The sequence below is a fragment of the Neofelis nebulosa genome, chromosome 16 (genome assembly GCF_028018385.1).
Source record: "Neofelis nebulosa isolate mNeoNeb1 chromosome 16, mNeoNeb1.pri, whole genome shotgun sequence".
NCBI classification, from domain to species: Eukaryota; Metazoa; Chordata; class Mammalia; order Carnivora; family Felidae; genus Neofelis; species Neofelis nebulosa.
Window position 1 is genome coordinate 27,278,611 of NC_080797.1, and position 26,733 is coordinate 27,305,343.

At 40.7% G+C, this 26,733-nt stretch overlaps 1 protein-coding gene across 3 annotated transcripts; it reads left to right on the plus strand.

Annotated features, from left to right (window-relative positions):
* Positions 1 to 975: 975 nt before the first annotated feature.
* Positions 976 to 25,686, plus strand: NOL11 (nucleolar protein 11). 3 transcript variants are annotated; one of them, XM_058703082.1, is made up of 18 exons: positions 976 to 1,173; positions 2,914 to 3,027; positions 3,157 to 3,213; positions 6,675 to 6,823; positions 8,193 to 8,250; positions 8,804 to 8,948; positions 11,139 to 11,327; positions 13,002 to 13,078; positions 15,563 to 15,686; positions 16,279 to 16,367; positions 17,186 to 17,254; positions 17,978 to 18,162; positions 18,315 to 18,440; positions 18,596 to 18,823; positions 19,258 to 19,336; positions 19,975 to 20,067; positions 25,001 to 25,108; positions 25,274 to 25,686. In XM_058703082.1, the coding sequence occupies exons 1-18, from the start codon at positions 1,033 to 1,035 to the stop codon at positions 25,388 to 25,390; spliced, it is 2,148 nt and encodes a 715-aa protein (XP_058559065.1). In that variant the 5' UTR covers positions 976 to 1,032; the 3' UTR covers positions 25,391 to 25,686. The 3 variants fall into 3 exon arrangements, with proteins under 3 accessions (XP_058559065.1, XP_058559066.1, XP_058559067.1); XM_058703083.1 differs by having other exon boundaries at positions 18,656 to 18,823; XM_058703084.1 differs by lacking the exons at positions 976 to 1,173; positions 2,914 to 3,027; positions 6,675 to 6,823 and having other exon boundaries at positions 3,184 to 3,213.
* Positions 25,687 to 26,733: the final 1,047 nt, after the last annotated feature.

Below are 26,733 nucleotides of genomic sequence, written 5' to 3' on the forward strand. Positions count from 1 at the left end.
TCCCTAAGAACATGAACTATTTATCGTTATTATTTTTTTTTTTTAATTTTTTTTTTTCAACGTTTTTAATTTATTTTTGGGACAGAGAGAGACAGAGCATGAACGGGGGAGGGGCAGAGAGAGAGGGAGACACAGAATCGGAAACAGGCTCCAGGCTCCGAGCCATCAGCCCAGAGCCTGACGCGGGGCTCGAACTCACGGACCGCGAGATCGTGACCTGGCTGAAGTCGGACGCTTAACCGACTGCGCCACCCAGGCGCCCCTCGTTATTATTTTTTTTTACATTACTAGTTAAATCAATCATGTTGACATTAGAAATCTCTCCCAGAAATGATGTAAATAAAAATTGCCCAAAAAAAAAAAAAAAAAAAAAAAAAAAAAAAAAAAATTGCCCAAGAGGACCTTGGCCTTCACCTTCTATCAGACAAGTTCTTATTAGCTAGACAGGGCTCAGAAAACAGAAGGCGACTGAGACAGAGGCAGGTGGGTTAGGCATCTCACTTAGGGACAGCAGTTTATCAAGAGTTTATTTAAAGAGGTAAATTTCTCTAGCGCACTGTTCTTGAGGCCTTGGTAAAGAATTCCCAGAGTTCACGTAAAGTAAAAACAAAACAAAACAAAACAAAACAAAACAAAAACAAACCCACAACCAAAACAAGAATGAGCTTATTTCTGTTTGGTCACCTGCCACGCCCACCCTTCAGACTCTCAAATCCTTAGCAGAAGGCGCTGCACCTTGGGCAGCTGTACGCAACGTAAGCTTTCCCCAGCCTGCCCATCCCCGTCACGCAGAGTACATCCGGGACGCTGACGGGGCGGGGCTGGGAGGCGGAGTCTAGACGGAAAGTCCAGGCTCCGCCCACCCGGCGGCGCCCACAGCCCTGCATGCCCGCCACGCCCGGCAGAGGTCGCTGGCTCAGCAAACAGGTTTGTCATTTGGCGAGCGCCTGTCCAGTTGCGATCCTAGTTCTCGCGATAGAAAGCGCAAAGCCTGCCGGGAGGGATGCGCGGCCGTCGGTAGGTTTGCCCAAAATGGCAGCCCTGGAGGAGGAATTCACGTTGTCTACGGTACCCTTGGGTGCCGGGCCTAACGGACTCCTAGGTGTGGAGCAGAGCGACAAAACAGACCAGTTTCTAGTGACGCACGGCGGCAGGACCGTCATCCTCTATAAGGTGAGGGCGATGTGATCGGAGAGCCCCCGCTGAGGTCTTGCCCCTTTCTGTTCACTGAGCTAGAGCCGCAGGTTTCTCACGGCTTTAGAAAGAGATCGCCGAGCAGCTTGTTGGAGAGCTGGCTTGGCCCCTCCGGGACGCTGAGTGAGGTCTAGAATAGGATTCGGCTGTTTTCCTGGAGAGAGAGGCATATTTCGGAGTTGCAAGTGGCGGAGCGTCTAAGTGCACGTGGGCTAGACTCAGAAACGAAAAGAAAACCTGTGCTTTCGCTTCGCATCTCTCCGACAGGGCCTTAACATCCCCTCCTGGGATTTCTGTCACCCCAGCTGCCCGCAGAAGGTTGAACAGAGATTGGGCGGGAGAGCATGATTGGCAGCATGGGAACAGTGTTTGTGTCCCTACCCTTCTTCCCTCTCTTTGGGGAAAAGAGATGTGTGGATTGTTTTATTGTTTGTTTGGTTGTTTGTGTCCTTGGTAGCTTGATGGAATTTTGATTCCGAGTGAGCTGTCTCTTGCCAACTCCCATGTTGTAAATCCTGGAGTTGAGTCCTGGACAGGCTCTATACGTCCCACCCCCTTTTCATCCTCGCTCTTGGCTCACCACACGTTCTACGTTGTGCTTTTAGTGGTCTCATAGAAAGTAACTGTTTTATTTGGGCTGCTGAACATAGTTTCAGGTGTCTTTAAGAAGCTAGCTGTCTATTTGGAAGTTTGGGGAACAGGTTCCCAACATTCCTTTTTTTTTTTTTTTTAAGTTTATTTTTATTTATTTTAAGAGAGAGAGAGAGAGAGAGAACAAGCAGGTGAGGGGCAGAGAGAGAGGGAGACAGAATCCCAAGGAGGCCGCCTGCTGTCCAGCACAGAGCCGAATATTGGGTTCGAGCTCATGAACCATGACATCACAACCTGACCCAAAATCAAGAGTCAGAAGCTTAACTGACTGAGCCACCCAGGTGCCCCTTGACTCCTCTGATGACACTGTTGGTTTTTACCTTGGCTGTCTAGTGGACTTAAAATTTTGTAGTTCTTGCATAGGAATACAGTGGCTGATTGGAACTGACATGATCGGGACTGTCCCTACTCAGTTTCCCATGCCTCTGTTCAAAGGCACGGTGGAATCCATTTTTTAAATGTACTGTTCACTAAATAGTGTTGTTTATTTACATTTTCATTTTAGGAACTTAGTCATATTTTCATTTAAATTACTTTTTGAAAAATTTTTATGTTTTTTTAATTGTAGTAAAATACACATACAGTTTATCTCGGGGTGCCTGGGTGGCTCAGTTGGTTAAGCGTCTGACTCTTGATCTCACTCAGCTCAGGTCTTGATCTCTGGGTTGTGAGTTCAAACCCCACGTTGGGCTCCATGCTGGGCATGGAGCCTACTTAAAAAAAAAAACTTAGATCTTAACCATTTTTTGATCATACAGCTCAGGGTATTTAGTACATTTACGTTGTTGTGCAGTCATCACCACCCTCCACCTCCCAAACTCTTTTCATCTTACAAAACTGAAACTCCACCATTAAACAATAAATCTCTATTCTCCCAGCCCCTGAAAACCACCTTTCTACTTTCTAAGTGGAATCATACACTGTCTTTTGTGACTACTTACTTTTTTAATTTAGGAAGTTTGTCAAATGCTGTTATGTTAATGATTTCTTCCTTTGTCTTGATTGTAACTTTAATTGCTTATAATATCTGAAATTGACCTTTTGAATATTGTATGTTAATTTTACTAGGTTTCTGATCAGAAACCCTTGGGGAGCTGGTCAGTGAAACAAGGCCAAATTATAACGTGTCCAGCTGTGTGCAACTTTCAAACTGGAGAGTTTATTGTTGTACATGACAATAAGGTGAGTTTTAAAACTATTTATATAATAATATATACAGCACAAGTGTTGATTTATTAACTGTGTACATGAAAACTGTTATGTGTAAATGAAAACTGGAATGCTTTCTTAACTTGTATGTTTTGATTTAAGGTTTTGAGAATATGGAATACTGAAGATGTAAACCTGGATAAAGTATTTAAAGCTACAGTAAGTCTGAATTTTCTGACTTTTTAAAAAAAAATGTTTGTTTGTTTTTAAAGTTTATGTATTTATTTTGAGAGAGAAAGAGAGAGAGCACAAGCAGATGAGGGGGAGAGAGAAGGAAAGAGAGGATCCCAAGCAGGCTGCACACCATCAGTGCAGAGCCCGATGTGAGTCTCGAACTCCCTGTGAGATCGTGACGGGAGCAGAGATCAACAGTTGGACACCCAACTGACTGGGCCACCTAGATGCCCCAAATGTTCATTTACTTTTGAGAGGGAGGGAGGGGCAGAGAGAGGAAGACAGAGGATAGGAAGTGGGCTCTGCTCTGACAGCAGCAAGCCCGATGTGGGGCTTGAACTCAAGCCGCCAGATCAGATCTGAGCTGAAGTCAGACACTCAACCCGCTGAGCCACCCAGGTGTCCCGGAATTTTCTAACGTTTTTAATGTAGTAGATCGTTTCTCTTCATGCATCTGTGAAAGTGAGCATAAAGGTTACATTAGTTTTCGTTCTAGTTATCCTATAGTGTATCTTGGTAACACATCTTAGTTCATGAGTTAATGTTAGAAAATATAAACTTTTTTATTCCGTGAGATTAAGAATTTAAATAATTCCTGGGGCACCTGGGTGGCTCAGCCGGTTAAGTGTCCCAACTTCGGCTCAGGTCATGATCTCATGATTCATGAGTTCAAGCCCCATGTCGGGCTCTGTGCTGTCCAGCTCAGAGCTCAGAGCCTGGAGCCTGCTTCGGATTGATTCTGTGTCTCCCTCTCTCTCTGCCTCTCCACTGCTCGCTTGCTCTCTTTCTCTCTCTCTCAAGAATAAATAATTAAAAAAATTTTTTTTAAATTCTTGAATAAGTTTACAGTTAATTTCCACGAGTTCAGGTGTTTATGGTATGTCTCTTGTGAGAACTTACCATGCCCTTTCTTAAAATAAGTAGAACACGTACTGCTACTTTGATGCAATATGTGTGTGTGTGTGTGTGTGTGTGTGTGTGTATACACGCATGTATTGTTTTTTCAGTGTTTATTTTTGAGAGAGAGAGAGAGAGTGGGGAAGGGACAGAGAGAGAGGGAGACACAGAATCCAAAGCAGACACCAGGCTCTGAGCTGTCAGCACAGAGCCCCACACGGGGCTTGAACCCACGAACTGTGAGACCATGACCTGAGCTGAAGTTGGACACTCAACTGACCGAGCCACCCACGCGCCTATATATATATATATATACCATATATATAGCATATATATATATATATATATATATATATACCATATATATACCATATATATATATATATATACCATATATATACCATATATATATATATACCATATATATACCATATATATATATATATACCATATATATACCATATATATATATATACCATATATATATATATATACCATATATATACCATATATATATATATATATATACACCATATATATACCATATATATACCATATATATATATATATATACCATATATATACCATATATATATATATATATACCCCATATATATATATATATACCATGACCTGAGCTGAAGTTGGACACTCAACTGACCGAGCCACCCACGCGCCTATATATATATATATATATATATACACACACGCATATATATATATATATTGTATAAATATACATATATATATAGTATATATATACATATATATTTACATACATACAGAGAGAGAGAGAATCCCAAGCAGGCTCCACTGTCAGCGCAGAGCCCGATGCAGGGCTTGAACTCACGAACTGTGAGATCATGACCTGAGCTGAAATCAAGAGCTGGGCGCTTAACTGACTGAGCCACCCAGGCGTCCCTGCATTATGTATTTTTAAGAGTGGCTCAGAATGCAGTAAAAACAACCATGAGGAACTGTGCATTTTCTAGTGACGACCTAAAGTATGTTAATTAACTTTTTCTTACAAATTGAGAGTCTCAAATTAGGGTAACCTTGAAAGTTCCTTCCAGTTCTTTCTTTCTATCTATCTATTTATTTATTTTTACTTTTTACTTTTTATTTATGTTAGTGGAGAGCACTAGTGGGGACAGGGCAGAGAGAGAGTCCCAAGCAGGCTTCACACCGTTGCAGAGCCCAACACACGGCTCAGTCTCATGAACCATGAGATCATGACCTGAGCCGAAATCAAGAGTTGGACACTTAACTGACTGAGCCAACCCAGGCGCCCCCAAAGTTCCTTCCGGTTCTAGATGTCTAACTCTAAGGGTGCCTGGGTGGCTCAATCGACTGAGCTTCCCATGATCTCACGGTCATGGGATCCAGTCCAGCATCGTGCTCCATGCTGCGTGTGGAGCCTGCTTAAGATTCTCTCAGTCCCTCTCCCCCTTTCTCTGCCCCCCTCCCCCCACTCTGCATGTGCTGTGAATAAATAAAGATGTCTAATTCTAAGTATAATTGGCAAATTTTAAACATTTTTAAAATTTATTATTTTTGAGAGAGAGACTGAATGTGAGTGGAGGAGGTGCAGAGAGAGGGAGACACAGAATCTGAAGCAGGCTCCAGGCTCTGAGCTGTCAGCACAGAGCCCGACGAGGGGCTTGAACTCACGGAACTGTGAGATCAGGACCTGGGCCAAAGTTGGAGGAGTAACCAACTGAGCCACTTAGGAGCCCCTAATTGGCAAATTGTAGACGTGGCTTATAATGGAGCTGGTTCAGATATAATCGCATTTATCACCTGGAACCTTGAAACTTCTGGCTAGCTAACTATGTTGTCTCTCGGCCCCCGTCTTTTCATTTACCCTGTGGTAACATGATCTTGATTTTTACAGTGGGGTTAACTTATTTTCTTGGGTTTACAGGCTGTAAATTGTAATTTACAGTTGTAATTATGGTATCAGTCTTTGTCTTGCACCACAACTGCTTAAATCTAATTAGTGGCTTTATTTATACCTCTTCCACCTTCAGTTTTTGGAAAGCTAGGTTGTACCTAACCTCCAGTACTCACAATGAAAGAATAAACCAAAAATGCGTAGAAATGGAAAAAAATACTTAAGGGGGAGAGCAGGGGACCGAGTACACAGAATAGGAGTAAAAGGCTTCTGTGTGGGGGTGCCTGGGTGGTTCAGTCGGTTGAGCATCCTACTCTTGATTTCCACGCAGGTCATGATTTTGCAGTTCGTGAGATCGCGCCCCGAGTCAGGCTCTATGCTGACAGTGTGGAGCCTGCTTGGGATGCTCTCTCTCCCTCCCTCTCTGCCCTTAAACCTCTTGCTTGCACTCTAAATAAATAAATAAATAAATAAACTTTATAAAGAAAAGGCTTCTATGTATATTTATGTTGTACATTTGACTTTGGAACCATACAAAGCTGAATCAAAATGAAAACAAATCAGTTCTTAAAAATAAGCTTTCTATAAACGTCCTTATTTTATTAGGTGGCAATTGTTTTAGAATAAAAATTAATGCATTCTTATGTTTTTCAAGTTGTCAGCTGAGATCTATAGGATACATTCAATACAAGGGACAGAACCCTTAGTGCTATTCAAGGAAGGTGCTGTTCGTGGTTTAGAGGCCTTGCTTGCAGAGCCCCAGCAGAAAATTGAAACTGTTCTCTCTGATGATGAAGTGATTAAGTAAGTTCCAATACTTGTAAGTGAATTTTTACCAAAATAATAGACTCTGCATGTTTTTTAACATTCTTTGCCTTGGTTATAAACATAACAAACCTTAATTAAAAACCATGTAGGTACTGTTGGCCAAATTAGCATCCTCCAGAAGCCTTGAGTGTTAGGCGATTGAGGAAACTGCAGGGACATATGAATCCTGTTCTAATGACAGAGAACTGGATAGTCAATTATTTGAAGATGAAGTGGGTAACTCCAGGAGACCAAAATCTCTGTTTTCTGTCCTATTGCTCTGACTGCCAAGATTGGAACCCTTACCCCTGAGCAAAAGTAGTTTGTTGTTAGTAAAATCATGATAGTGCTTTGAGCCCTCTGCTGTCCCAAATTCTGGAATAAAACTGGAAAAATGACTCACTCAAATGATAGAAGGAAGTCCCCTCCAGTCCCCATTATTTTATCACATTTCCTGTTTAGTGAACTTGCTCCCTGTCCAGGTCTACTTGATGCAAGCTAAGTTCCTGAAAGTCAAGGTGCAGGCTTGTACTGAGTGAACAGTGTGGACAGTGACCATGTGTATCTTGGACCGCCCTGTTGAATGCTCCTAATGTGTGGAGGAAAGTGGAGGAAATCCCTCGGAAAAGGGATGTAGGTGGAGGACCTGGGTTCTAATGGCCACTTTGCCAGAGTCTGGATGTGTGTGGCCTTGCCTAGAAGCCTGTCACCACTCCCCCCAACCCCCGGCCCACTGTCCTGCGGCTCGAGGAAGGCACATGAGCGCCTCATGTTTTCCTCAGAGCACGGGTCCCAAAAGTGACTGGAAAGGGAGAGGAGGTGAGTCAGATAAGGTTAATAACACTGCACAATGTCCCACAGCCACCCCTTTGGAGCTTTACAATTCACATTGTCTTTCTTTTTTTTTTTGTTAAATTTTTTTTTAACGTTTATTTATTTTTGAGACAGAGAGAGACAGAGCATGAACGGGGGAGGGGCAGAGAGAGAGGGAGACACAGAATCAGAAGCAGGCTCCAGGGTCTGAGCCATCAGCCCAGAGCCCGATGCGGGGCTCGAACTCACGGACCGTGAGATTGTGACCTGAGTTGAAGTCGGACGCTTAACCGACTGAGCCACCCAGGCGTCCCTCACATTGTCTTTCAAAGCTCCGGGAAGTTCAGGAACTTGCATTTAATCCAGAGATGCATTTGACAGAGAAATGCCTACTGATTCCCTGTCGTATATGTATCCTGAAACACCGAATCAAATGTTCTCTGATGTCTCTCTGGCTCTAAAAAATATTGAAGATAAGGTATCCTCTTAAATTTAGTTTGATCGGTTTCTCTCAGCTGGTGATTTGATGTTTTATAATTGTTCTGTTTTTTAGGTGGACAAAGGTTTTCATGGTATTTAGGCATCCTGTCTTAATCTTTATTACTGAAAAAGTAAGTGATCGCTCTGATTCCTGGCCTGTTTTGTGACATTTCAAATTCACCTGTATTATTTTTAAAACTAAAATCGGGCATTAGTATTTCTCTCAGATGTGTGTGTGTGTGTGTGTGTGTGTATGTATTTTTAAATGCTAAAAAACCTATTAGTTACAAGGAAATACATTTTAGAATACGTTTAAATGGATAAGAGGTTTTTTTTTTTTTTATAATTTTTTTTTTTCAACATTTTTTATTTATTTTTGGGACAGAGAGAGACATAGCATGAACGGGGGAGGGGCAGAGAGAGAGGGAGACACAGAATTGGAAACAGGCTCCAGGCTCTGAGCCATCAGCCCAGAGCCCGACGCAGGGCTCGAACTCACGGACCGCGAGATCGTGACCTGGCTGAAGTCGGACGCTTAACCGACTGCGCCACCCAGGCGCCCCTAAATGGATAAGAGGTTTTTAAGCACTCGTTGAAGTAATTGGAGTGACAGTTGGCTTTAACATTTAGGTACAGTTGGTTGAAATGGAAATATTTTTAAATAAACCCTTTTTTTGTGTGCAGCATGGAAATCACTTTGCTTACATACAAACATTTAGCTCTCGCACCTTAAGCAAATACACACTCTTCCATGGACAAGAAGAAAAATCCGTCATACAGAATTTTACTGCATCTGTGGATCGGAAATTCATCTCTCTGATGTCATTAAGTAAGTATTTTTCTTTGAACTTTCAGAGATAGTAAATAAAGGGATATCACAGGATGGTGGTTTTTTGGAGTTTGAGTCTTAGGTTTTTGCAGTTGTCTATTGTAACACTTCCCTTCACGTGCTTCCTTACAAGCATTTATGCCCTCACTTTTTGCAGTTTGTCATGTCTGGTCACGCATAAAGTCAGTATTTCTCGGCAGGTACCTTTTATTTTTTATTTATTTATTATTTTAATTTTTTTAATGTTTATTCATTTCTGAGAGAGAGACAGAGCATGAGCAGGGGAGGGGCAGAGAGAGAGGGAGACACAGAATCTGAAGCAGGCTCCAGGCTCTGAGCTGTCGGCACAGAGTCCGACATGGGACTTGTACTCATGAACCATGATTTCGTGACCTGAGCCGAAGTCGGAAGCTTAACCGACCGAGCCACCCAGGTGCCCCATCGGCAGGTACCTTTTATATCTTAAAATTTATCATAAGCAATAAATAGTGTAATATCAATAAAGAAGGAAAAATCAGTATCGTGATAAGGTCAGGTTGTTTGATATTGTAAATAGTGACCCATAAATTAAGAGGGTTTTTTTTGTTTTGTTTTTTTAATATTTATTTTTGGGAGAGTGCAGGCAGGGGAGGGGCAGAGAGAGGGGGACAGGATCCAAAGCAGGCTCTGCACTGACAGACTGACCGCAGTGAGCCTGATGTGGGGCTCCAAACCACGAACCGCGAGATCATGACCTGAGCTGAAGCCAGACGCTCAGCAGACTGAGCCACTCAGGCGCCCCTAAGGTTGGTACTGAGTGGCTCCGGTAGTCCTCTTTTTTAGCCTTAAGGTATAGTTTGCCCTTCTTTGAACAGTGGTGGAGGCAGATGGGTTAAAGGAGACTAACAAAGCATTCGTGGCCTCTGCCAGCCAGCATTTTATAGATTTGTTAATGCCTTGGAGTTTAGCTGTATGTAATGGTCTAAAGTATAATCCAATTTCATGTGACTAGGAGAAAGAAGAGTGCCTGTGTGGGATTCTCATCCTCCTGCTCTTTATGGCTCCTCTTGAAGTTGTTTTGAGAAAAGGGAGAAAGAAACAAAAGCAGCATTTTCATATTATCACAATTAAAAACCTGTGAAGTTTTTTAATGTGCACATGTTTGCAATGGCTATTAAGAAAAAGATTCCTATCTAGAAGATCTTTGGAATGCACTTAATGCCTTTGCTCAAGAAGGACTGGTTTTCTTATGGTTTCACTTATATACTTACTGGTTTTGTTCTGTTTTGTTTTTTTAAGTAGGCTCCATGCCCAACATGAGGCTTGAACTCACAACCCTGAGACTAGGAGTTGCATGCTTGGGCACCTGGGTGGCTCAATTGGTTAAGTGTCTGATGCTAGCTCGGGTCATGATCTCCTAGTTTGTGACTTTGAGTCTCACTTTGGGTTTTCTGCTATCAGCACAGAGCCCGCTTTGGATCCTTTGTCCCCCTCTCTCTGCCCCTCCCTGCATGTGCTCTCTTTCTCTCTCTCTCAAACATTTAAAAAAAAAAAAAAAAGTTGCATACTCTACTGACTGAGCCAGCTAGGCACCCCAGATATACTTACGATTAAATGAAAGCTTGTGGGTTAATGAATGAACATAGAAATAAGGGAATCTGAACCAAAGAGCCCTAAAACCTTTGTGTTATTCAGCTAGAACCACGTGAAATTGCCCAACTTCAATTGACATACAAAAAACGGCAACTTCATATAGTTTTCAGGGTGATGGAGTAACAAAAAATGTCATGTGCAGACCCGAATGCTAATTAATCTTGAATGTGAGATACATCCTTTTGGTGACTAGATTGTCTGTATTCCCGACAGTTCCTTCTCATATTTTAAGTTCGTACTAGTATCTACAGTTTGTAATTCTTACCTGTTGTGACGATGCTTTTTTTTTTTTTTTTTTTGAGAGCAAGTGAGCCAGGGAAGGGCAGGGGGGAGAGAGAAAGAATCGTAAGCAGGCTCCACACCCAGCTCAATTTTAGGTTTGTAGTGCAGTGCGTTCTTTAAGGGAAAGCAAAGAGCAATGTGATTGTTAACTTTATTTTTCTGATTATATCTTCTATCAAACTGGTCCAACTTACAAATAACCTGGTACCTTTAGCTCTAAAAGATCTAGAACTGTCCTTTAACTGATAATGAGCACCAAATGCTTGTTCCCAACAGGCTCTGATGGGTGTGTATATGAAACCTTGATACCAATACATCCGAGGGACCCAGACGAAAATCAGAGGGTAGTCAGATCGCTATTGCTCAAGACTGTGGTGGCTGGTAATGCCCGAAGTGGTGTTGCACTCACCGTCCTGGATCAGGATCACGTAGCAGTCCTAGGACCGCCGCTGCCAGCTTCCAAGGGTGACTGGATGTGATCAATTAAGAAGTCCTTTGGGTTTTTCCTTCAACGTGTGCCTCTTTTTCTTCTTTTTCTTTTGTATTTATTACCACCCATTCGTTTTCTTTATCATCGTACTCAAATTATTTTTGTAGCTTCCTAACTCTTCTTGAATAGGTCTTTGATTTTATCTTAACATTAGTTAATCTTTTTTTCCCCCCCAGGTTATTTATTTATTTATTTTTTTGGTCATCTCTATGCCCCACGTGGGGCTGAAACTCAGCGACCCCGAGATTAAGGGTCACATACTTTCCTGAGACAGCCAGATGCCCCATCTTTTTAAAAAACATTTCCTTATATCATGACCTTGCTCATGACTAATGTCTTAAAGAAATAAAAACTGCAAATATCTGTACCAGCCCGTGGGCATTTGATCATTGGTAAGCCTTACAGTAGAGAATTGAATTCATAGCCTGGTGGCATTTCAGCAGAATGGAAGTCCACACGACCTGGATGTCTTGAAATTCAGGGTCTACTAGAATGCTTTTCCATCTGTGACTTCAGAGCATGATTCTCATTTGCACCTCCCCTAGCCCCCAAACACCCCTCCACACAACACAGACTTGTAGTCTATGACGAAGAACGTACTTGTTCCTGACCAGTGCCAGATTGGGATCTCTTAGGCAACGCTATAAAACTCAAGAGTCTTTTGTTCGGTGTTCAGGTGTCTTACAGTCTAGGCCCCACCCATCTTTTCCGGTCTCTTTTCCCAGTTGCAGAGCAAAAACCCTTTGATTTATTCAGTCCAGGCCTCCTATTGACTGTACGCGTCATCTGCCTGTGCTCTCATCTGCCTGTGCTCGTCTGTGGTTCTTTGTTTCTCCTGCTTATTGAGATAGGAGCTACTAGACACAGCGTAGCTGTCCTGGGCCAGGCATTTGACTTGTGTTATCCCTTTGCGCTATTTAATCTTCCAACAAGGCCAGGAGAGAAGGTAGTTACTAATAGCACTCCTGTTTTACAGACCAGGAGACAAGTGTTAGAGGATTCAGTAGAGCGGGGGTTCGGCCCAAGCAGATTGCCTCTTCGGTCACGGACCTTACTTTTCTCAAGTCCTGGCGCCCCGCCACTTTACCGCCCTGTGCTGTTCCTCTCCCCGACCGTCATCCCTCTTTCTGGTTCTGCTCTACCCCCCGAAACCCGGTAACCACCGTTGGAGCTTCCATCGTCTCTTTCCAGAGGGTTTTTATACGTATGCAGGCAAATACTACTGCTTATTTTTTTTCCTCTTCTTTTCCCATGAATGGTAGCATACCGTACACGCTGTTGTGTACCTTATTTACTCACTTACCTGAGAGATCAAAGAGCCCTTTCCATATTGACATTTGTCATTATTATTACTGTTAGTATTGTTAGCTTTCTTTTATTAGAACAGTTTAAGGTTCACAGCAAAATTGAGGGAAAGATACATAGATCTCCCATATGCCCCCTGCCCTCGCACATGTCCACTTGTCATGAGACCTCATTTCCTTGAATTTCTGTGGTACTCACTGTCTTTGTGACTCATTTTTATACTGAATGAGGCAAGAGTTGTGTGTTTAACTGTGACTCTCCCCAGTCTCCCCACTTCCCCCTGCCCTCAGCATCACATATTTACATGTGGCACGACGTCTGAATTTGTATGTCTTATTTTACAGAATGCCTTTCCATATGGAACACAAAATTTCAAACACTACAGACTTCCAGAGAGTTACCACAGGGGACCAGCGGTCAAGTAAGTTTTTGTCCTTGACTCTTTTTTCAAATTTAGTACTTTTGTGCATGATAAATACACTGTAAAGGAAGACACTTCCGATCTAAATAATTTGGCAGTTTTTGTTTTGAGAGAAAGTGCGTGTGAGCCCAAGTGAGCCGGGGCAGAGGGAGAGTGAGAGAGAGAATCTTAAGCAGGCTCCATGTTGAGCGTGGAGATCATCTGTCCCAAGACCCTGGATTCATGACTCGAGCTGATTCATGGTTCAACTGACTGAACCACCCAGGCGTCCCTATTTGGCAATTTTCGATTAAAATGAGAAATGTTTTTTTATCTGCAAGAGTATACTTGTTTGGTTATTTGAATTTTCTTTTATGTTTGTTACTTTCAAAACACTAAATTTGGGGTAATTTTAGATCAAGGGAGAATAATTAGTAAATAAAACAACTTTTGTTTTTAGCTGCTCTTTGGTTTGACCTTTTTACTTCTGTATTGTTTTTTATATTTTGTTTTTATTTTTTAAGTATTTTCTGTACCCGGTGTGGGGCTTGAACTCACGGCTTTGAGACCAAGCAGGAGTCACATGCTCTACCGACTCAGCCAACCAGGCACCCCTGCCTTTGTATTTTGAACCATGTGCCCGGGCTGTTACTTTTCTAACAAATTAGTCTTTTAGATATATGTTAAACATTCTCGTGGAGTTACACAAGAATTATTAAAGAATTAAAATTTTAGACCAACCAAACTGTAAACTGAGGCCGGGGGTCCTTGTCTATTTTGTTACCCGTTTTATCTTCAGTGTCTAGGAGAGGTGCTCAGTAAATATTGGTGGTTTAGTGAATGCGAATAAAATGCAAATAAAGGTAATACAGCTTTACTGATAATTGTAATTAGAGGATAAAGAGACTAAATTTCTCAGCATACAATATAATTCTAATTTATAGGGGTGCCTGGGTGGTTTAGTTGGGCATCTCACTTTGGCCCAGGTCATGATCTCACGGTTCATGAATTCATCAGGCTTGCTGCTCTCAGCGTGGAGCCTGTTTCACATCTTCTGTTCCCCTCTCTTTGCTCCTCCCCTTTTCATACCCCCTCTCTCTCTCACAAAAATGAATGAACATTTAAAAAAATTGTAATTTATACTTACAACAGAGTTAACCATTCACAATTCTGCTCTAACATATGATTTCCATTTTTCTTTAAGCTTTTTGTTCATATATCTTATTTATACTATTTTAATAATTGGAATCCTAAGATAGAAACGATGTTAAATTCTGCTTTTTTCTTTTTTTTTTTAATTTTAATTTTATTTTACAATTTACATCCAAATTTGCATATAGTGCAACAATGATTTCAGGAGTAGATTCCTTAGTGCCCCTTACCCATTTAGCCCATCCTCCCTCCCAGAACCCCTCCATTAACCCTCAATTTGTTCTCCATATTTATGAGTCTTTTCTGTTTTGTCTCCCTCCCTGTTTTTATATTATTTTTGTTTCCCTTCCCCTATGTTCATCTGTTTTGTCTCTTAAAGTCCTCATATGAGTGAAGTCATAGGAGATTTCTTTCTCTAATTTTGCTTAGCATAATACCCTCTAGTTCTGTCCACATAGATGCAAATGGCAAGATTTCATTCTTTTTGATTGCTGAATAATACTCCCATTGTATATATACACTACATCTTCTTTGCCCATTCATCCATCGATGGACATTTGGGCTCTTTCCATACTTTGGCTGTTGTCGATAGCGCTGCTATAAACATTGGGGTGCGTGTGTCCCTTCAAAATAGCACACCTGTATCCCTTGGATAAATACCTAGTAGCGCAATTGCTGGGTCATAGGGTAGTTCTATTTTTAGTTTTTTGAGGAACCTCCATACTGTTTTCCAGAGTGGCTGCACCAGCTTGCATTCCCGTCTGCTTTTTTCATCTAGCACATCATTAACTGAGTGCCCTGTTAAGTAGCCTTTGTAATCATCACATTAATAGCTTTAGAATAGTGGCAATACTATTTTTAAATAATTATTTTAAATGCATACAGTGATCAGATTTTTAAGAGTTGAGAGTATCCTTTAAATTATGCTTCATTCAGGGGCACCTGGGTGGCTCAGTCAGTTAAGTGCCCAACTTTGGCTCAGGTCATGATCTCATGGTTCATGAGTTCAAGCCCCACATCAGGCTCTGCGCTGACAGTTCAGAGCCTGGTGTCTGCTTCAGATCCCGTGTCTCCCTCTCTCTCTGCCCCTTCCCTGTTTGTGCTTGTCTCTCTCTTTCTCTCTCAAAAATAAATAAACATTAAATTGTGGTTCATTCAGACGTGGGTAGAAATAAGAGCTGTGTAAGCCTACCCAGTTAATAAGTTGTACATGTGAGGTTATTCTGGAAAGTTGTTTAACTTTATCCTGTTGTTTTTTGTTATGTTAAGATTACTTAACACTAAGTTATTGTTATAAATGTGATTCAGATCTTAGAAAAAAATTGCTTACATTTTCTGTAACATTTTTTGTAGCTCTGGTATTTTGGGGAAAATTTATTTATGCTACATGGAAAATTTCTTACTGTGATTCCATACAAGTGTGAAGTATCTTCATTAGCAGGTGCTCTTGGAAAACTCAAGCATAGTCAAGATCCAGGTAGGAGGCCACCCCTTTTTTTTAAAGTAACCTCTGTGCCTAATGTGGGGCTCGAACTCATGACCCCAAGATCAAGAGTCGCATGCTGTACCAACTGAGCCAGCCAGGCGCCCCAGGAACTTCTGTTTTTTTCTTATTAATGTAAACCATTTTATTAACTTCCAGTGTGATGTATATTTCTATAGCCATCAGTTTACAGAGCCTGTTTTTGATGTTGAAATTTGCCACTGTTCGTTGAAATTTCCTTGACTCAGGTATCTACCTTGGGAACAGTCTATACTGCAGGTACTGGTGTAGGCTGAAGAGCTACACTGTTTTGAACACCGGTGTTCTGACTTTAGGGCATTGGAAGAGTCCCCCAGGCAAAATCACTAATTGCTTTATCCTCTCGTGTTTCCCAGTGATCTCATCTGTTGGCTTAATGTTGCTGGACACATACCCTTCTACTGTATTGTGACTTCCTGATGTGGGGTTATCAGTAGAATTCAGTGGTCTTTAAAGCATCTCTTGAATTGTGCATGAATGGTTGTCGTTTGGCTAAACACCAATAGGTCAAAAATTTTCAGAAATTGTATGCTTTGTGTTTTCTTAGGCACTCACACTGTGCCTCATTTTGTAAACTGGGAAACATCTCGAGGATATGGATTTGGATCCCAGAACTCAGAGCAGTCGAAGAGAATTGTAAGTTTGGTAGTTGAAATAGAAATGTTAGTGCAGGGTGGGTAGAGATTACTTAAAAATAAGATCTTAAAAAAAGAAAAAAAAAGTTCTCCAAAAATGTTAGTGCAAATATTTTTTTTTTAATTTTTTTTTTTTTTCAACATTTTTTATTTATTTTTGGGACAGAGAGAGACAGAGCATGAACGGGGGAGGGGCAGAGAGAGAGGGAGACACAGAATCGGAAACAGGCTCCAGGCTCCGAGCCATCAGCCCAGAGCCTGACGCGGGGCTCGAACTCACGGACCGCGAGATCGTGACCTGGCTGAAGTCGGACGCTTAACCGACTGCGCCACCCAGGCGCCCCTAGTGCAAATATTTTTAAAAAAGAGAGGGAAAAAAAAAAGGTGGGATTATTTTAATAATTCACATCTGTACAACTCTTATGGCTTTGATCTTCATGACGGCAATTTGAATCGTGAACCCAGTGACCTGACAGCCTTTATCCAAAATGTCAGGTGTAGTTTAGTAGTTAATTTTTATGGGCATGTGTGTGTGTCTAAGACACAGGTGTGAAAATGGACAGTTTGCAATTAGTAATAATACCTTGTTGAGTATAGCGAGTTTTGTGTGTGTGTTTAAAAAACAAAAACCTTAAAGGTATTTAAATTACTCTAAATAAACCCACTCTTCACTATAACGAAGCTATAATATTTTGAAAAGCTTGTGATGAGAGCATTAAGGGTGCAATTCTAGTGTCTTTAGGACACTTTATATTCTTCTAAATATATGTTGGATCTTTTGCATTGTTTTGAGATCCTAATCAATTTACTTAATTCCAGTTAAGGAGAAGGAAAATTGAAGTGAATGTACCGCCTCCAGCATTCGAACAACTTTTATCAACAATAAAGGTAAATAAAATATTAGAAATATGAAAAATCGAGGCACCTGGGTGACTCAGTCAGTTAAGCGTCTGACTTTGGCTCAGGTCATGATCTCACCGTTTGTGAGTTCGAGCCCCGCGTCGGGTTCTGTGCTGACAGCTCAGAGCCTGGAGCCTGTGTCAGATTCTCTGCTTCCCTGTCTCTTTCTGTCCCTCCCCTGCTTGCGCTCTATCTTTGTCTCTCTCTCTCTCTCTCTCTCTCTCTCTCTGTCTCTGTCTCTCTCCCAAAAATAAACATTAAAATAATTAAAAAAAAAAAGAAGAAATATGAAAAATCAACCGAAGTGGTAAAAGAAATCCCATCTGCTTTCCATTCTAATTTTTCTGATCATTGTTTAATATCTGCAGCTAACATATGTATAGTGTCTTCAGGTTGTCAGAGCTACCTAATACTTTGGCTTATTTGACCCTTACCATTTTGTGAGAGGGAGGTGGCCTCATCAGGATCTCTTTTACCTTTGCGTTGAATATACTTGTCACTTTGCCTTTTAAAGAATTTGATCTCTAAACCCTGGAATTAATTTCTGGTTTGGTTTGGTCTTTGTGTAGCATATCGTATCAACTCCCAGTTTCACAGGAATGCATGAATGTTGTTAAGTGATTTGAGAAAATGTTGAGCTAGGAACTTTTGAGTTCAGAGTGACGTTTGTTTCCTGTACTAGACTGAAGTCTGTTACTTCCGCCCTTTCAGAAAGATACAGAAAAAGACATTGAAGTAGAACTATGTAAATTTTTGGCTGTGAAGCGGACGCCTGACTTTCATACTATTGTTGGGGACATAGTATTAGAACTTCTGGGACGACATACAACAGAGCCATCATTTTACCCCCGGAACTCTCTGATGCAACTTATCCAGACACACGTGCTTTCTTACAGGTAAGTGTTTCTGTGTACCACGCTTTGTGTCTGTAACTCTTTTGACCTTGTTTTTTACAGTTCTAGTATTCATACTGTGAAAAAGCTTATACGTTATTTGCAGTTGAGATCTTTCTTGCTATACAAAAGTGGTTCATGGTGTTTTGTCTCAGCTTGTGCCCCGGCCTGATGGAGGCGGCCTTGGAAAAGACAGATGTGCAGATGTTACAGCTGTGTCTACAGCAGTTCCCCGACATTCCTGAATCGATCACCTGCGCTTGCTTAAAAATTTTCTTGAGGTAAGTTAGAAGCTGATGGTCCTTTTGCTCCACTGCATCTTTACTCTCTTACAGTCCTTGATTTCTAAAACGTCTGATGCTTACAGAATGAACATTTTTCTAGTAAGTTCATGCAGCGATAAGAATTAATTTCTCACTTTCAATTAACATGATAGCATTAGTGATGACAGTCTTCAAGAAACAGAAATCAATATGGACTCAGTTTCTGACTGTAGTGATCCTGTGCAAGAGAAAATGGACGAGCAAACGGAAATTCTCCAAAACGGTTTCAATGCTGACGAACAAAACTGTGACAGCTGTGATCGGAAGTTAAACCAAAAGCCTCAGGACGCAGCCGAGGAGACCACCTCGTGCCCTGTGGTACCGAAGAGAGCGGCACTGCTGTATCCTTTGAAACCCTCTCCCCCGTATTGTCTCTTTCCACAGATACAGGCGAGTGCCAGGCAGTAACCCGGGAATAAGTAGATCCTTTCAGGTGCTTTTTGTTTTCTTCAGGTTTTTTCAGTTTCTGCCTGAATGTGGGATACATTCAGTGCTAGATTCAAATAACTTACTTAAACCTGTTTTAAGAAGGCGTATGAAAGCAGAAGCTCTATCAATTCTAAAAACTAGTCTTCTGAATAAATACCAGTTAGATGAGTGAAGTATTCCAGGTGACCTGTCGTGATGAGGAGAAAGTTCAGTGATAGAGCTCTTTCAGAAAAGTGAAACTTTCATATACATTTAGAAAAGATCTCATTGAGGCAGGGAGTTACTCATAATTCCGGTAGAAAAGCCTTCATTTGTTGAAACAAGGTTTTCCTTTAGTCCTGAGTAGAAATGCAATTCTTCATTCAGCTTATAGCGAAATGTTTCTTCTGCCGCACTTGAAAGACATCCCAGCACAACATGTCACTGTAAGTGTTTGTAGATATCCTATGGAATTTTATATTCTATACGTTTCACTGCTCAACTGACGGACTTTAGGGCATTTGAAAGGTGATCAGTGAAGGTTCCATCATGTGAATAAGAGGTTTCCCAGCCCCCACGATAAAAAACTGTGCCCAGGAGACGAGTGATTTTTGGTGGGCAGATCTTGGCATGCTTGGTGCCAAGCCTGAAGGCCAAGTTGATCCATCTGCATTAAAAACAGGTGCCTGGCCGGCTTGCTCTCAGTGGAGCATATGACACTTGATCTTGGAGTTGTGAGTTTGAGCCCCATGTTGGGCGTAGAGCTTACTTTTAAAGAAACAAATATTTAAAAAAAAAAAAAAGCAGAAACTAAAAAGAATTGCCCAGAGATGGATTCTCTCTTTTCTGCTTATTGTTTACAAACAGGATAAGCTTCCCAGCTACCCCTCCCCAACCAGATGAACTCCCCATTGATAGCAAAGACTGTGTTTTATTCTTTTTTATATCCCCAGATGTCTAGCATATTTGTCTGCTGTATAATTAAATTCAGTAGCTTATTAAAATTCTTCAGTCTCTTTGTTAGCTTTATAGAGAGAAAATTTTTCTATCAAAGTGATAAATTGTCCTTTTTCTCCCTACCCAGCTATTTCTCCAGTATTTGTATTTCCTTTATCTGAAGTGTAGTGAAAATGCTACTATGACTCTTCCTGGACTGCACCCTCCAACCTTGAACCAAGTAAGATCATCTTTTTTAAAAGTTTTTTTTAACTTTTTAGTTTTAATTCCAGTAGAGCTAACATACAGTATTATATCAGTTGCACGTGCACAGTATAGCGATTGAACAGTTCTAGGCATTACTGAGTGCTCATCGTAATTAGTGAACTCTCATTATTTCCCCTTCACCTATTTCCCCCATTCTCCCCGCCCACCTCCACTCTAGTAACCAGCAGTCTGTACTTTACAGGAAGAGTCTGTTTTTTTGGTTTGTCTCTTTTTTTCTTTGTTCACTTGTTTTGTAAATTCCATATATGAGTGAAATCATGTGGTATTTGTCTTTCTCTGACTGATTGCACTTGGCATAATACACTCCAGCTCCATCCATGTTATTGCAAATAGCAACTTTCCGGGTATTTTTTTTTTTTAATGTGTATTTATTTATGAATGGGGCAGCAGCAGCAAGTGGCGTAGAGGTGGGGAGAGGGGGGGAGAGAGAGAGAGAGAGAGAGAGAGAGAGAGAGAGAGAGTGAGTGAGTATCCCAAGCCGGCTCCACACTGTCAGCACAGAGCCGGATGCAGGGCTTGATCTCACAAGCCGTGACATCATGACCTGAGCTGAGATCAAGAGTCACATAGTCAACCGACTGAGCCACCGAGGTGCCCCTTGATTTCATTTGTTTTCAATGCTGAGTGATAATTCCATTACACACACACACACACACACACACACACACACACACACACACACCTTCCCCACATCTTCTTTATCCGTTTATATATCGATGGACACTTGTACTGCTTTTATAATTTGGCTATTGTAAATAATGCCACAGTAAACATAGGGGTGAGATCATCTTTTTAACTTGTTAACTTGATCTGGTGCTAGGAAAAGTCTGTAAGAACAAAATAATGTTATATATAATAGTGTCAGAACTTGGAATTCGGTAACTGATTTCTCTTTGTCTCCTAGTCCATATGAATTTCCTCTCTCACCCTGTATACAAACCACTGGAGTGAGAGGTGGGGAGGATCTGTCAATTTGGGGTCAAAATTCTGTGCTAAAGAACTTAAATACATCTTAAATTCTTGCTATTGTGACCCTTTTCAAGAATTTCCTTATCTCTCTGGGAGATGGTGTAAGTGTGCAAATCTCTTTAAGAATAAGAGAATTAGGGGCGCCTGGGTGGCGCAGTCGGTTAAGCGTCCGACTTCAGCCAGGTCACGATCTCGCGGTCCGTGAGTTCGAGCCCCGCGTCAGGCTCTGGGCTGATGGCTCGGAGCCTGGAGCCTGTTTCCGATTCTGTGTCTCCCTCTCTCTCTGCCCCTCCCCCGTTCATGCTCTGTCTCTCTCTGTCCCAAAAATAAATTAAAAAAAAAAAAAAAAATGTTGAAGAATAAGAGAATTAAGGTTAATGGAAAAAAATGTTTTCAGAGAATCTCTTTAAATACAGTATTTATTTGAGAAGCAGTTTAAAACATTAAAAAGTTTATTGTTGCCAGTAACGCATGGCTGACTCAGTCCGTAGACTATGCAACTCTCAACCTTAGGGTTGTGAGTTTGAGCCCCATGTTGGGTATAGAAATTCCTTAAAAAAAAAAAAAAAAAAAGTATTGTGGTTTAAGAATATGTTATCCTAATTAAGCAGTTCAAACACTTAATTTGACTACTTTCATTTAAAAAAAATTTGTTTTTAATGTTTATTTATGTCTGAGACAGAGCATGAGTGGCAGAGGGGCAGAGAGAGAGGGAGACACAGAATCTGAAGCAGGCTCCAGGCTCCAAGCTGTCAGCATAGAGCCCGACTCGGGACTTGAACTCACAAACGGTGAGATCATGACCTGAGCCGAAGTCGGTCGCTCAACCGACTGAGCCACCCAGGCACCCCTACTTTCGTTTTTTTTTTTTTAGTAAAATTTTGTTAAGTAATTTTTATTTCCTTTTAATTTTTTAAAATGTTTTTATTATTCTTTGAGAGAGAGAAAAACTGAACGCAAGTGGGGAAGGGGCAGAGAGAGAGGGAGACCCAGAATCCGAAACAGGCTCCAGGCTCCGAGCTGTCAGCACAGAGCCCCACATAGGACTCAAACCCATGAACCGTGAGATCATGACCTGAGCCAAAGTGGGATGTTTAACCACCTGAGCCACCCAGGTGCCCCTAAGAAGTTAATTTTTGGAGTCAAAAATTCCAACATTATCAGAGGTTGCTTCTCCACTCCCCTTGTCCGTCTTAGGGATAACCAATATTAAGAGTTTCTTTTGGGGCACCTGTATGGCTCAGGTGGTGGAGCGTGCGTTTCTCATTCTCAGGGTTGTGAGTTCGAGCTCTGTGTTGGGTGAAGAGATTAAGTTAACTTAAAAAAGTCTCTTTTATGTCTGGGAATTTTCTTTTTATACCCTAACTTAATCTTCCTCTTGTTTTTCTAACAGAAATTAGGTCATAGTATGCATGCTATTTGCAATTTGCTTTTTTTTTTTTTTTTTTTTTTAATTTTTTTTTAACGTTTATTTATTTTTGAGACAGAGAGAGACAAAGCATGAACGGGGGAGGGGCAGAGAGAGAGGAAGACACAGAATCGGAAGCAGGCTCCAGGCTCCGAGCCATCAGCCCAGAGCCCGACGCGGGGCTCAAACTCACGGACCGTGAGATCGTGACCTGAGCCGAAGTCGGCCGCTCAACCGACTGAGCCACCCAGGCGCCCCATGCAATTTGCTTTTTTATTCAGCCCTGAGTTTTAGGTATTTTCTGGACCAAACATCTGCCTCATTTCTCTTTTTTTTTTTTTTTTTCTTTTAATTCAATTAAAAATTTTCTTAAGTAATCTCTACACCCAGCATGAGACTCAAACTCAGACTTCGATATCAAGAATTACATACTGTGCTGACTGAGCCAGCCAGGCGCTCCCTGCCTCATTCTTTTTAATTGCTGCATACTATTTCATTTTATGGAGAATCTTAATTTATGTCAGTCCCCTGTTGATTTGCTTAAGTTGTTTACAGTTTTTTTATTATTGTAAACCTTCAGCGAACATCTTTACACAGATACTTTTTTTTTTTTAATTTTTTTAAATGTTTATTTATTTTGAGAGAGAGAGAGATTGTGAGCAAGCATAGGAGAGACAGAGAGATTGAGTCCCAAACAGGCTCCACTATGACGCTGAAACTCACAAACCATAAGATCATGACCTGAGCCAAAATCAAGAGTCAGCTGCTTAACTGGTTGACCCACCCAAGCACCCCCCCCCACTTTCTTTTTCTTAAGTAATTTCTGTATCCAATCTGGGGCTCAAACTCAAAACCCTAAGATCAAGAGTCACATGCCCTACTGGCTGAGCCAGCCAGGTGCCCCTACACAGATATTCTAGTATGATTATAAGGGAACACCTGTGGAGTAAATTCCCAGGAGTGAAATTACTGGCTAAAGGGTACATGCATTTTTTTTTTTTAGGTGTTCGTTTGTTTTAAATAATTTCTCCCCCTCCCCTTTTTTTTTTCCGTATTAAGTAATCTCTACACCTGGCATTGAACTCACAACTCGGAGATCAAGAGTCCTATGCTCTAATGACTGAGCCACCCAGATGCCCTGCATTTTTAGTTTTCAAAATGCCAGTACCTTTCTGAAGGGTTGTGACCATCTTTTCTTGTCTATTTACATTTCCTTTCGTGAACTGCCAGGTTGGGTTCTCTGTCCAGTTTTCAATTGCATTTTCTGTCTTTTTCGTTTTGGCTTATAAAGAATTCTTTGTGTATTAGGAAATTGTCTTTTTCTATGGAGTGTATTATAAGTACTTTCTTCCTATCGCTTGTCTTTTTACTTTTTTCAGTGTAATTTTTGCGATAGATAAGTTTCTGATTTTATTTTAAAGTTTTAATTTTTAAAATTATTAAGCTTTTCCTTTTTGGCTTCATTATGGCTAGGTCATGCTTGAGGCCCTTTCAACTCAGAGAATATAAAAATAGCCACCCTTTCTTAGTACATTCATGGTTTCCTTTTCTGTGTTTAATTCCTTGATTCATATAAAAAAATTTATTTTGGTGTAAGGAGTTTCATAGGGATGAACCTTCCCTTCTCCACCCAAATGGTGGATGAGTTTCCTTAATGCTTTTTCATGACAAATGATATTGCGTGTTAACTACAGCCCATCTGAAGGTGTCAAACTATGTAGAATACTTTAATAAATGTATAGTGATTGTATTTTAGTTCATGGTAGTTCATCTTTGATACACCACACCCTATTCTTGGGGCATAGTGTATATTTCAGAGTAGGAGATGAGTGGGTTGTTTTTGGTAACTGTCAGTGATTTTTTTTTTTTTTAATTAATTTATTTATTTTTGGGACAGAGAGAGACAGAGCATGAACGGGGGAGGGGCAGAGAGAGAGGGAGACACAGAATCGGAAACAGGCTCCAGGCTCCGAGCCATCAGCCCAGAGCCCGACGCGGGGCTCGAACTCACGGACCGCGAGATCGTGACCTGGCCGAAGTCGGACGCCCAACCGACTGCGCCACCCAGGCGCCCCCAGTGATTTTTTTTAAGATTGTATTTTTAAGTAATCTCTATACCCAACGTGGGGCTCGAACCCACAACCCTGAGGTCGAGTCCTCATGCTCCACAGACCAGACCAGGCCAGCCAGGGGCCCTGATTACAAAAAAAATTTTTAATAAAAACCATGTACTAACTCTCCCTTGGATTAAATGTCACTCTGGCTTTCCTTTTACAGATTAATGCTGTGAAAAAGATTGAGTTATGCTTGTAAAATAACAAGTGTAAAGCAAGGAAGACCATTTTTATATTGTTTAGAAATTCTTCCATTTCTAAACTTAAATGCTTAGATTTTTGTAAACAAGACTAACTTTTCTTATAGCTATTTGATATAATTCTGGACTTTCTAAAATGAATTAACCTAAAATTAAATTTAAAATCTTAACTTTCCTTTTCCTGTTTATCCTCAGATTATGGATTGGATATGCCTCCTTCTGGATGCTAACTTTACCGTTGTGGTAATGATACCAGAAGCAAAAAGACTACTGTTAAGTCTTTATAAGTTTGTGAAATCCCAGGTGTGTGATTATTTGATATATGCTGAATTCCTTTTGTACCCGAGTATCACTTACATTATAATTTATTCTTAACATTTTTGTCTTGGAATAGTTATAAGTAATCGTGGAGGATTTGTTTGTGTGTGGAAGTTACGGTACAAGTTACTCTGAAACTTTTTTCTTTAGATATGCATTTGTTCCGAGCTCAACAAGATTGAAGTAAGTTTTCGTGAGCTGCAGAAACTAAATCAAGAAAAGAATAATAGGGAATTATATTCAATCGAAGTACTGGAACTCTTCTGATACTACCGATTCTCCTTCATAGATGTTTTATGAAGCTCTTTTATGTGAATTCTTCCTGCTCTTCCAGGCAAGAGATGTGTTTTGTTTGTAACTGTCTCCGTGACCAGAGAAATGAGTCCTCTAGTACCTGGACCATCACTGTTGCATTCTTCTGGGTTGGAACGTAGGTTTCATGTGAACCTATTTTAGTTTATGGACATTGGTGGGGAGAGGTTCTGAAACTTTTTTTAAATATGTAACTGAGCTGATTTTAAGTAAACTTATTTGTGTATTGATAAAAATCTAATTTCTTACCATGTGTTTTGGTTAGTTCTTCTTTTAGTAAAAAAAATAAATAATAAATAAATAATAATAATAGGAAAAATCACCACTGAAACAGTGATTCTAAGAAGAATGTAGTTTTATCAGAGTCCGAAGCTGTCCTAGCTCACCCGTGCTTGTGGGGGACCGAAGAAGTCGGTCCCCCATAAGCAGGTGCAGAAAGGTCTGTACAGGCATGTGCCTGTCTTCTGCCATTTTCTCCTGTCCTTTATCGACTTCTGCTTATCTTCTTTATATGCCCAGGGGTTGAACAGTACCTCCCTCTATTTGTTGTCCCTCAGATCATCTTCATGATGAGTAGGTAATTTAGGTTTTTATATTACTAAATAGTAAAAAAGTCTGTTCTGAAAATAGCTTTATAGGTTAGTTGACCATAGAATTTCCCATTTTAACTCTTTGGATTTAACACAGATGAGGGGTTTTATGTAGATGAAATGAATGCTTTTGTTTCTTGGAGATAAACTCAGGATTTATCTTTGTTAAAAATGAAATCATTCTTTCAGGTGATGAATTAAGATCCCTGTAAATAACTTGAAACATTTCTGAGCAATGAAATCTCTGTTGAGTAAATCATATTGAAACCTGTTTTAACTTGAAGAGTTACAATATGTGAAAAACAATTCCTGTAAATTCTAGTGCATAAATATAAGTTCAAATGTGATTGTAGAGCCCAGAGTTACAGAATTCGGATTGCTTAACTTAATTTGCATCAGAGAGAGGCTTCGTTTTATGTCAGGCACTCCATGTAAACTTTAGTTACAACTGTGACGTTTAACAAACAGCCCCCCCTCAGTTGTTCTTAATCTCTCTTTAATCCAGAGAGAAAAGACTTACAAAGGTAACAGCGTATGTTAATTGTCACGCTCACTTTACATAACAGGAATTTTTGCTCTTAAAGTCATAGGGTACTTCTCAGCAGAAATAGAAAATCCAGGTTTTCATAGTAGTAGAGTTTCTGTATATGGTCCTTATAAAGTCTTTATTGTAAAGTTTAATAGTGTGGATTTAATATTAGGGAAATT